We start from the raw sequence: 12643 nt of genomic DNA, 5'->3' as shown, positions 1-12643 counted from the left end.
TGTGTTCTTAGGAAATATTTTCTCAGCCTTTATGTACTCTACCTATCCTTGCACTCATGCTCAGAGAGTCTCCTGCAGATATCATCACATCAAATCATCTGCCCATGCAATGTAGAAATTAGGCTTTTACTGTAATGTGGTGTCCCCTACCCTTTAGAACTTTTCCCTAGTCCATTGGAGTTGGGCCCCATTTCTATTATATTTTTGGTACCTTGTGAAGACTTTACTTTTTCAATGAGCCCTCTAAGTGCAGATTGTTGTTCCTGTTGTCATGATCCTTACGTTTATTACCCTGCCTTCACCAGCAGGTCCCAATTTAATATTCAGAAACGAAAATCAGTTTCAACAAATTAGTTTCAGGAATAGGCAGTGCTTTTCTCTCCCTCAGGGGGTACTCAGGGGTATGTTGGAGAAAAGTGTGGCATGTACTGTAACAACTTCACGGTGAGTACCGGCACCTATTTTTCTAGAGAAAAAGCACTGGGAATAGGGTTGAAATTGTATTGGATTTGAAACTTGAACACACACACAATTTTTTAAAATTTTTCTTTATTTTTAATGTTAACCACTTCAGGGTATTAAATTGGATACATAGAGTACGTGAAACATTTTAAAAAAAGAAATTCAAAACAGCAAAAGGCTTTTGTTTTCTCAGAGTACAAGGGAGGGGGTCTTATTTTGCTTTTAGCTGAATAACGCTGGGGGATGCTGTGAACACAGTGAATTTTGATTTCAGTAAGACTTCTGACAAAGTCCCCCATGATATTGTATTCTTGCGAGGAAGCTGGTAAAATGCAGGTTAAACGAGGTAATTATAAGGTGAATTTGTACCTGGTTGACCGAAGAGTGCTCGCTAATTGCTCCTCGTCATCCTGGGGAAAAGTGACAAGTGGGGTGCCACAGGGTTCTGTCCTGGGCCCATAGTTGTTCAACGTCTTTATAAACGGCTTAAGTGAAGGAATTGAGGGGGTACTGCTCATTCAATTTGCAGATGACACAAAACCGGGAGGGGTAGGAAATACTGAAGAAGAAATAATTAGGGTTCAAGATGACCTTGACAGATTGAAGAACCAGGCCCCAACTAACAAAATGAATTTCAGTATGGAGAAATGCAAGGTTCTGCATTTAAGCAGGAAAAAACGAGCAGCACCAGTATAAGATAGGGGACAGCTGCATTCTAAGTTCTGCCAGTTTTCAGTACTGTGTGCAGGGCCAGATTTAGGTTTCATGAGGCCCTAAGCTACTGAAGGTAATGGGGCCCTTTATATGTCCAGCTGTCCTTTGTCAACAAATTGTCACTGTTTTTTTGTGTTGAATACAGTGATACCTTGGGTTACAGATGCTTCAGGTTACAGACGCTTCAGGTTAAAGACTCCGCTAACTGAGAAATAGTACCTTGGATTAAGAACTTTGGATGAGAACAGAAATCGTGCGGCGGGGTGGCGGTGGGGGTGGGAGGCCCCATTAACTAAAGTGGTACCTCAGGTTGAGAACAGTTTCAGGTTAAGGACGGACCTCTAGAATGAATTAAGTTCTTAACCCAATGTACCACTGTATATGCTATATGGTAATTTATGGACCTAATAGGTATCTATAGCCAATTGCACATAACAAAATATGTATTTTATCAAAGTATTTGTTGAACTTATCTTATATTTTGGAAATGTACATCCAGGTTTTTTTTTCCTTTCATTTTTTTGGGGTGCCCCAAGAGAGTGGGGCCCTAAGCTATAGCTTGTTTAACTTATACATAAATCTGGCACTGACTGTGTAGTTTGGAAGGAGTTGGTAAAATAAAGAACACTGCCTTCACTCTTCTGTGTATTTCCACAATTCTGGGGGTTCCTGCTTTTTCTTAGGCAATCAGTTTCTATTCTTTTTATAGTCCATTTACGCATACACAAATGCATTTTTCATCAGTGTGGCCTTTTGTGTGTGTTTTCCAGAGTCCTTATGGATTAAGGAGGTGCTGCCGGAGGTGCGATCAGCATATTTCAGCCATCCATTTGAATATCTTTGTGATCCTTCACCAGGTTTGAAAACTCAGCCCCATCACTAATCTCAGCAAAATCCTGGATGGTCACATTACCTGATCTGATTATTCAGAGGGGGGTGGGGGTGGGAAACCAAACAAACTACTGTTGTTACTCCTTTTGAATAAATGTTGTCATTTCACATGCAGCAATGCTTGCATAAACTGTGGTTGTTAGGCTGATCACAAAGGGTAAGAAATCAGGAAATCAGGTCATCAATATACGGTATATGTTTTGTAGGCATATTTTGAAAAGGACTGGGGCTTTAGAATGCTGTTGTGACTGTTCCTGTTAATCTCCTCATACATATGGGATAGCTGCATATTCCCACATTGCAAGGGGTTGGCCTTGATGATCCTCAGGGTCCCTTCCAACTCTACAATTCTGTGATTCATACCAATTATGGCAATTGTTGTATGGTTATCAGGAGAGGCCTTTGGGGCAGAAACCAAGCCCCTACTTAGGGGGATGAGGAGGATCTCAAATGGCTGTCTACTGCATTTTGAAGTAAGGGAAGTAATGCACATTGCCATCTAAAAATACATTCCCATAAGAACAATAAGCCTAGTAATTAATATTACCTAACTGCACCACCACTGGGCATTTGAGGCCCAGCCAAAACCCCAAGAGTACCTGGCAAACAGGAAGCTGTGTGGCTCTCCCGTTACCTGTATCACAACTGTCGCAGTTGCAACAGCTCCCAGGTGTGGAGAAAGTGGTTTCACAGGCTTGCAGTTCCTTGCTGGGGGCTGTTGTACTCTGTGCAAAATATACCAACTGTACACCAATTTGGGCTTGTTATGCATGCTTATTACACTGCTTTTGGGGTGGAGGAAGATTAATACATGGAAATGGTGAATGAAAAAGGATCAAGCTTTCCATTTCAGGATTATGAAAGCATGCATACTTTTCTATAGCTTAAAAAGATGGAGGTTTCCCCATGGATCGAAAACTAATTTTTTCTGCAGCGCAGCTTTTACAAATGAACTATGGAATGATGGAAAATGAACTACAAAATGAACAACAACAAGAAGAAGAGAACCTTGGGGGTCCCTCAAGACTAAACTAATTTATTATAGCATAAATTTTGGGGCACTAGAGCCCTCTTCATCACATGCAGGAAGGATAATCCATGCAGGGTGCTGGTCAGCCAGTTTACACATGTAAGCTGATAAAGATCCATTGTCCCTATTTAATCCACAAGTGATAGTGTTAAATCTCTTTAATTATAATTCAGCAGTTTTACATTTCAGTTTCCCTTTGTTTCAATAAGGTCATTATACCAAATAAGGATATTATACCAAAAGCAAGCTGGGGAACATTTCAACATTTCCTTGGGAAAAGGGCCCTGTTCCCACAGGCATACAATACTTAGCACCTGATAACAGTCCAACATCAAGTGATGACTTGCACAAGCTGGAAGATTCACAGCACACAAAAGTTCTTTACACAGTGCATAGTTAAACTATGGGATTCACTCCCACAAGAGGTAGCAATGCTACCAACTTGGATGACTTTAAAAGATATTAGGCAGATTTATGGACCAGCCAATGACTACTAATCCTGGTGACTATGCTCTTCCCTCCACAGTGGGAGGCAGTAGGTCTTAGAATACTGAGTGCTGATGCACTCAGTTTCTGCTTGCAGCCCCACTGAATTGAATGGGACTTACTCCCAGTAAGTACAGTACAGTACATGGCTTATTGGTAGTGCACATCCTTTGCATGCAGAAGGCTCCAGGTTCAATTTCTGACAACTCTAGGCAAGGCAGGGAAGGACCCTGGTTTGAAATAATGGGAGTGCCGCTGCCAGTTTGTGTAGACAATATTGAGCTAGAATGACCAAGGGTCTGGTTCTGTACAAGTCAGCTTCCTAGATCGCCGATCACCAGTTGAATCGCCGATTGCCACGCAACCACAAAAAGCACCGTATTTATGCATGATGGGAGAGTGCCTGTTCTGCAGACGTGGAGACCAAGTCCAGTCACGGACACTGTCCATAGAAGGCCGAGGAAGACCCCTGCCTGAGAACCAGGAGAGCCGCTGCTGCCAGCGAGTGTTACTCGCCCGAAGGCAGCCCCCTCTGTTCTTGAGGTGACGTCGCTTATCGGCCCCCAAAACAATCACTGCTGCTTGCACGGCCCAGCTCGTTTAACATTGCAGACAGAGTCTCGTGCTTTGCGTAAGCGAAGCGGTGGCTCTGGCAGGCAGCAGAAAGACACTCGGCTCTGGCAGGAGGGGGCGCAGGAGGGCGCGCGCGCGGCTTGGAGAGGTTGGCTAGGGCTTGCACCGCTGTCCCCAGTGCACGGCGCTCGGCGGCGCTAAGTGGCTAGGGGAACGCAGGGCTACTGCTTTGGCAGCCGCTGTGGGCCGGGTGGAGAGATCCCTCCCTATTTAGCCACTCCCAGCGGGCGGGCCTGGTCCTCCCCTCTGCTGCCTTCTCCGGCGCACGGTGACTCTGCAACCCTTTCGGTTTAGGACGCTCCGGCCGGCTGTAGTGCGCGCGCGGGGTCTACTCGGCTCCAAAAGCAGCAGCAGCGGCGGCTTGACAGCGATCGCGCCTTGCGGGTGGAAGCAGAGCCCCTCGGGCCGCTGACGAGACGCCGTTCGACTCCGAGTCTCATAGCATCACACTACCCCGGGGTGCTTAGCTACTCGCGCCTGGCGCCCACCAACCATGACGCTCAAATCCAGCCGGAGTGACAGCGTGAGCAGCATGAGGACCGCGCTGTCCGACCTGTACCTGGAGCACCTTCTGCAGAACAGGCCTAAGGCCGAGGTGAGAGGCGCTTCTGGAGATCGGGGCATGCGGGGGTGGCCGGTGGGAAGACGTGGCAACGGCCGCTGAACGCGCCGTAGCGCTGGAGGTGTGCAAGCCCCTCCCTCCCGCTCATGTTTAAAGCAAGGAGCGGGTTGTTACCTTTCCGATGCTGGGCGGGAGGCCCCCACCCACCCACGTTGTCCACTTACTCTATATGTTGATCAATGCAAATGCATCGCTTGCCTGTTACTTAACACATATCCCTTTGGGGTGGATAAATTTGGGCATGGACTAGGTGTCCCCAACCGGTCTTGAGTTTTATGTGACTTCGCAAGTGAGACTTCGGGCTGCAATTCTGAAACCCATTGACTAGAGACTAAACGCTGTTGCACGCAGTGGGGGTATACGTCCCGTTAAGCATGCGAAGGTCTGCATCTGCTATTTGCGTTACCTGGGTACCAGCAATGCTATCTAGGAAGCAGAATGGACCAGCTTAGGCCAGCTGATGCACGCGGGAGATGTACTTTTGAATCCACCTTTTTTTTAAAAAAAGGAATGTGGGGAGCTTCTGCCTGATGCGTTGACAGACCACTGACCCCATGCAGTTTGATATCACCTAAGCAGAGTGGCAGGCATGCGTCCTTCTTCCAGCCTTGCTAGAGATTCCGTGGGATTGAATTTGGGACCTTCTGTATGCAAAACAGGGAAGAGCTGCAACTTAGTGGCAGAACAACTGCTTGCATGGAGAAGGCACCAGGCTGAATGCCTAGCACTGACTGGGAGAGACCCCTCTCTGAAATCCTGGAGAGCTGCTACCAGTCAGTGTAGGCAGTATTGAGCTAGATGGACCAGTGGTCTGACTCTGTAGACAGAAGTTTCCTATGTTCCTGTCCTCTGTCACTAGGCTAGTTCCCTTCCCTTTGGAAGTGGCAGAGTCTGGTGGGACACGATTGTTTGTGGGATCCAGGTGATGATAGATTTCCCTCTTCCACTTTCATTTCGAATAACTCCAGTGATGGACACCACCACACTCCTTGCAAGTGGCGGAGGACAGTTGTTTTAAGTGGGTTACAGTACATGGTCTATTGGGGTGCTTCTCAGTTTCATGCTTTTTGGCTGAGATCCTTGCGTGGAACCAATGTTTTTTCTGCCTGTACTCTGGGGTTTCCAGATTTCTCTTCTAGCAATAGCTCTGATACATTGGATTGAAAGCTGCTGTGGAGGATACCCCATTTTTTTTCTAGAGTGGCACTTTGGAAATCAGTTGGAGAAGACGCATTGGGAAATTTGACCTCTGGACACTTTCGACTAGAGCAGTGTTTCCCAAACTTTTCCAGGTGTTTCAGACTACAACTTCCATTATCCCTAGCTAGCAGGACCAATGGTCAGGGATGATAGGAACTGTAGTCAAAAAAACAACTGGAGACCCAAGTTTGGGAAACCGTGGACTAGAGCTATTCCTTGACGCAAAGGTGCTGAGATCTGCAGAACACGTTCATGAATGGCTATTCAGAACAGAAAAGCCAGCTGTGGAGCCATCCAGGTAAACAAGAATCCCAGGACAGATTGGGGTGGATATGCTATGCAGCTCATGCATCCTGCTGCAAACAGCAAAATCCTCTTGCAAGTTGGATCTCTTTTGTGGCTTTCCCTATGCAAAGACCACAGTGGGGGACAGAAGTGTGAGGACAGACCTCCATCAAAGAGGTTCATGTGCAGGTGTGCAAGGTGTTCCACACATTGGAAAAACATGATGTGCTGGATTACTGTTGCCAAGTCCATAGATCATTCAGACAATTTGAATGTAGTTGGTGGAAATGTGGCTCTCAATCCACACTTTTCTTTCTTTCTGGAACTGTTACAGCAAGTACATTTTAAGGGAGACCATGGAGACTGACCCTTTTAAGGGAGGGGGCTTGTTTTTTGCTTGCTTTTCTCTTGTTGCCTGTGTGTCCTCCTCCCCTGTTGCCTATTGGCAAGCTAATCACAAGTATCAAGTATTAAGAGTCTGGGGGCACAGCTGCATCTTGCAGCTGGTCATCTTGTCCCTTTGCTTCTGAGTAGAGCCTGTGCGTATATTGTGTATGTGAGAAGGATTCAGTGCTTTACTTCAGAGGAAGTTCTCTCTCTCTCTCTCTCTCTCTCTCTTTCTCTCTCTCTCTCTGCTGCAAAGTTGCATCTGGTCAGAACTGGAAGTGGCAATTGCCTTGTGCTGATTTAGCTGCAGAGCTATCCAGTTTGGGGGAAGTGATGATAGGAACATAATAAGCTGTCATATACTAGGTCAGTTTTCTTTGTACATCTCTCCCAGCACTTGCTAGCAATGGCTAGAGATGTGAAGGCCTATAAAGAAAATAAGGGAAAACTTCTTTGGGATTTTTTTGCCTTTCTGTTTTTCCATGCCTTCACAATCTCTGACATTGGCTCTTCAGAATCTCGTGCAGGGCTCTTCCCCACCATTGATAAGACTATCAGTGTCTGCTAGACATAATGGCTAGCCTATGCCTCTACTGTTGGGGGATTCACAGGTCCGGAGAATGCTGTTGTACTCAGGTCCAGCATTTGTGCTTTCGAGCATGTCCAAAACAAGCCAGGACTCTAGGAATGGGGAGCCTGTGGCCTTTCAGTTGCTGTGGAACAACTTCCATCATTCCTGGCCATACATGCTGGGCCTGATAGGAGTTGAAGTCCAATGACATCTGACAGGCCACAGGTTCTCCCACCAATGCACTACTGTTTCGGCTTTTTCTCTCCTTGCCTCCACACTCCGACCTGTGCTATTTAATACGATTGGTCTGCCTTATGGGGCTGTTGTGCGAATGACTGAGTTCACACTTCTGAAGTGCTTTGGATACTTGAACTTGTTGGCATCTGTCTTCCTTGGGAGACAGTGGAGGAGTGCGCGTTTGGGGGAGTGAAGTCAAACTGTTGGAAGGTTACAGCGCCTGCTGTGGCTGTAGAGACCGATACGGGAGAGACATGTTTTGTTGCAGCTGGACCAGTTGAAAGCATCCGGTTTTGCTGCTACAAGTGCACCATGGTGTTTCTTCCTTCTGTGCTCCTCCCAGCAGTCATTCCTCCTCTAGTCACTGCTTATGGATACACAACCTGACTATCTCCTGGAACTTGGTTGTCTGTAAGGGATTTGCAGACAGCGGGGTTGAAGTTGCCAGCCTTCCTGTCATGTTTGCAGACATCTTTGTAACACAGAGTATTATTAAAAATATATAAACACTTTTTTAAAAATGCAGTACAAATCTCTTCTTCCATTAATCACCAGCTGCTGCTATAAACAAGTCTGAGCAAAAAAACAATTTTGCATTGCTCCTGGACTCTCACAAGGTTCAGGCCCTAACAGGCTTCTTGGTGTGTGTTTTTTATCCTGCTTTTGATGCTGTTGATATACAGATTAGGGGCAGTCAAGGAAAGCAAGTTTCCCCAGCAGGTCTCAATGACCACAGTGGAACAATAGTGGGAGGGGTAGATACCTCTCTGATAGCTCACTGATGTGGCACCAATTCATGGTAAGAGAAGTGTTATCTTGAAGTTGTTCCAAAAAAATACTGGCATGGTACAGACAACAACTTGGGGAGTATTTAGACCAGGGAAGTAGCATGGAAGGAAATGGTTGAACACATCCTCTGTTTGTGCTGCTGCTTCTGTCCAATTTTCCTTCCCTCCCCACTGCCCTATAGCTGCTTTAAAGTTAACGTAAATATGTTGGGAGATCCAGTTGCAGATCTCCTGCATAGTAAGTAGTTTAGCTTGGATAATGTCTAGCTTTTATGACTTGGCAATGGGGGAATTTGGTTTTATCAAATCTATGTAGTCTACCTTTTGGCAACTTGCCCCTGTACAACCCTTTTCCCTTTGAGCTAAAGATACCCAGCTTCTTCGATCTTCTACCACATGACTTGGCATCCTGGAGACACTCATTTTTTTTGTCACTCTCCTCTGAAAACCTTCTGACTGGCCAGCACCCTCTTTGAACCGTGTGGCAGATGCAGAACTGGAGACGGTGCTGCAAATGAAATCGCCTTGCTGTGAAGAGTAGTCCAGTTGTTGTTTCTTGGGGGTTTTGTGTGATGCTCCTGTTAAATGCACCATTGTTGTATAATGTTTCATGTTTGGCCTGATGTGCACAGAGAATGTCTTTGGATGGTTTGCTTATGATGCCTTAGCTGCGAAAACAGTTGCTGCATGACAGTGGGAGCCATCTGAAGATCCATTTGTCCATAGAATCCAACCGTTTGGTGAATTAAAACATGGCTCGGCAGTTCTATATTTCCATTTGGCAGTGACTGAGGATGGGGGAGAAATAGACTATCATATTTTTCTGCTATATGTTAAAACAGCTCTGTTTCATACAATGTGTAGGTCATACAATGAACTAACATAATTCTAGTCAAACTGGGGAGCTAGAATGGATGCCGTACTGTGCAAGTTACATCTAAAATCATGTGAAATGCATGTCAATATGTACACAGGCATCACCCCCACACATTTTAGATACATTTCATGTTATGCCATGTTCATTAATCTATCTGCTGTGCTAATATTCCAATTTTATTCCATAAATCTCAAGGCAGTATTCATAGTATTCCCAGGCAGTCTCTCATCCAGGCAATGAACAGATCCAGACCTGCTTAGCTTCAGCAAGGTATCATGTGCTTTCAAGAGGGTGCATTGCTGTCAACCCTGAGCCATGCTTTACTCTTTCTGCAACCTCAGAGTCGTCCATGACTGGACCTAATGGTCAAGGGTCCCTTTACCTTTACCTTTTTAATGACTTGGAAATGAATAGTCTTGTTAATGTTTAAATATTTTAATGCACTGCTTTGCATTTGACTGCTTTGTATTATAATGAAACCCTTGATCATGGGAGAAGCTGTTTGTTCCTTTCCAAGGTTTCCATCTTTTGCTGTTTTGCCAGAGCTGCAGAGCATTTCCTAACTGGCAGCAGCAAGACCTGCATCTGTTTGTTGGATTTACACCTGAGTCAGGTGACCTGACCATTCACATACTGGAGAGATGGCAGCCATTGCCTTTGCTTCTTGAATCTTTTTTTTTGGGGGGGGGAACTATGTGTTTACATGGCAATGCGAATGAAGCACCATCTTTAAAGATCAAAAGCAGCCTTGCTCATTTCTCCTTTCTTGAAAAAAAGCTGCTGTTTGTTTAAATACCCACCTGAAACTGCACTAGGGTAGCCCTTTTGAGTGGTAAATGGCAACAGAGAAAGAATAAAGCACTATCTTTTGCTGCTGTGCCTCCTCTCATAATAGTCACCAAGGCTGCTTTTGGGTTGTTTGGTTTTTTTAAAACTGCCGCTAAGATGTGTGCAATGAAAAGAAATCTCTAGACCAGCTGTCAGCTTTGGATACACAGCAAAAGTCCTTGGGTTTTGCTTGCAAAAAGGCAGCAAGAGCTGGCTGCTGCTGCTGTTGCTGTTATAATTCCTTCCTACAGCAAACTTGGATGGTGAATGCCATTAGAAACTGGGGTCCAAATGAGAAATAAGGCGGTGGTATTAGCAAAGTCAAGGAAACGCCAAGATTTGCAGAAGTTCCAGAAAAGTAACAGAATGAAACAAAAACGTGGACGGTCCCAAACCCTCAAAATACACCACAGAGAAGATAGATCATTTTAATCTATTACGGAGTACCGGTTGGTGGTTGGAAAGAAAATAAGAAAATGGAGAAGTCATTGGGGAGAGGAATGCCCTGTTTGGAGTGAATGGCTGGCTTGAACCTTGAACGGGGCACTCCTGCAAAAATCCCCCTTCCCTAGGTCCCACTTCTTTTGTGCAGTTCCTCCTACTGTGAATCCCAGTGATAATGTTGTGAAAGTGCTGTATAAATACTAAAGTTTGTCTTGCCTACTCACCTCTGTGAGTAAAAATATGAGGAGAATTCAACATCACTCCTCCCTAAATGTTCTGTTGGCACAAGCATTTCAGCTTGCCCGATGGAATGGGACTTTCCCTCACGTGCTGTTCTAGGGGTTCTCCAAACCCCAACTTGAGGGAGGTCGGGGGAAAGCTCCATTGCACTAGCTAAAGTCCTTACGTGGGCTTCCACTAATGGGACTGGTCAGTTCAATAGCCCATTGGATGTCACCATTTCAGTCTTTTCCACCTCTCCACTGTACCTGTGTAGTAAGTCACCAAGGCACGGATTGTCCAGAAGCTTTGATAGAGACCTCCTCGTCTATTCTTACCCTAGGGTTTCCCTGGGATAGGGAACTTGTGGCTCTCCAGAAAAATTGTGGGCTATGACTCCCAGCACCCATAACCAGTGGGCCATACTGGATCTAATGGGGGTCTAATGAGATCTGGAGGGTCACAGAAGCCCCGTCTCTATCCTAGACATAGCAGGGTATCTCAGACCATCTGGACCCTTGGTCACTTCCTCAGTAGCTACTATTTTGCTGCTGCTGCTGCTGAATTCTGCTGAGCTGGCCTGTCTCTGACATGCTTTGTTGCATCTGGCAAGTTCTGGGAGTTGTCTGTGACAGCTGTAACCTCATGCAGCTGTTTCCTCCCTTGAAAAAGAAAGCTGGGGGTGGGTGGGTTGGGCACTGGCACAATTGTCTACAATACTTGAGTTTCAGGAAGCCCTGGGAAGATAATCCAAGTGCTTACGGCATCAGCATCACGTTTCTCGGTCTCTTGGCAGAAAAACATATTCCCTTCAGGTCCAACTTCCAAAAGGACAGTGTCAGATCAAAGACTAAACTGTGCAGGAGAAAAACAACTGGTCTGTTTTGGGGGGAGGTCATGAATGGGGAAATGGACTGGATTGTGGTGAACCGGTTTGGAATGCATTTAGATCACGGATGGGAATCGTCTTCTGTCCAAGGGCCACATTTCATTCTGGGCAACCTCTCAGGGGCCGGATACCAATAGTGAGTGGGACCAGAGGCAAAAATAGTGGAGCAGTGGATGTAAATCTCTACTGAGTTTCAAAACATTTTATTTCAGGAGGCCTTTGTACCTTGAATGCTTCTCAGATCCCCCCCCTTTTTTTTTTACATTTTAAATTCTTGGGGCTTTACGTTTTGGAGTTTAAATTTGTTTTGTTTTTTTCAATTTTGTGCATTATGTATCTGATTGCCCTAAGCCTCTTTGAAGAAGTGAAAAGTGAGATACAGATTTTAAAATAAAATATATAAATAGATATCACTTTTGTACATTAGGCTGATTTGTACACATATGCTGATTTGTACACATATACTGGCAAACAACAGGCATTTTCAGAGTTAAAGGGCACGTTCCAGACTACCAAAAATGCTCAAGGAGATTGGTGTTGGGAAGGGTGTGCAGCCTGGGAAGATTCTTGAGGACCAGATAGAGACAGCTGCATTTGGAACCTGATTCTCCACCTCTGATTTAGATGGCGAAGCACAGCACTTTGTATGTTCCACAGAGACTCATCCTTATACTTGCCAGAGTGGCACATGCTCTAATTATCTCTTGCTTGGACTACTGCATTGCACTGTATGTGGAGCTGCCTTCGAAAGTGACCCGGAAACTACAACTAATCCAGAATGCAGCAGCTAGGCTGGTGACTGGGAACGGCCGCCAGGACCATTTAACACCTAAAGGATCTTCACTGTACATTTCTGAGCACAGTTCAAAGTGTTGGTGGTGCTGACCTTTAAAGCCTTAAACGGCCCTATAAACCTGAAGGAGTGCCTCTACCCTCATCATTTAGCCTGGACATTGATGTTCAGTTCCGAGAGTCTTCTGGCGGTTCCCTCACTGCGAGAAGTGAAGTTACAGGGAACCAGTGCATTGGTGGGAAAACCTATGGCCTGTCAGATGTCATTGGACTTCAACTCCCATCAGC

General features: G+C 45.5%; 1 protein-coding gene across 1 annotated transcript in view; it reads left to right on the top strand.

The window, feature by feature from the left end:
* The window catches only part of MPP1 (MAGUK p55 scaffold protein 1), a 44382-nt gene that overhangs the window by 8245 nt on the left and 23494 nt on the right, over positions 1-12643 (top strand). The window contains exon 4 of the mRNA XM_083424244.1: positions 1947-4811. Within this exon, the coding sequence (XP_083280370.1) occupies positions 4710-4811 (102 nt within the window). The 5' untranslated portion in view covers positions 1947-4709. The remainder of the gene's footprint in view (positions 1-1946; positions 4812-12643) is intronic.

This window comes from Podarcis tiliguerta (genome assembly GCF_965153285.1).
Source record: "Podarcis tiliguerta genome assembly, chromosome: Z".
Taxonomy (NCBI): domain Eukaryota; kingdom Metazoa; phylum Chordata; class Lepidosauria; order Squamata; family Lacertidae; genus Podarcis; species Podarcis tiliguerta.
This window is presented reverse-complemented; position numbering and strand designations above follow the sequence as displayed.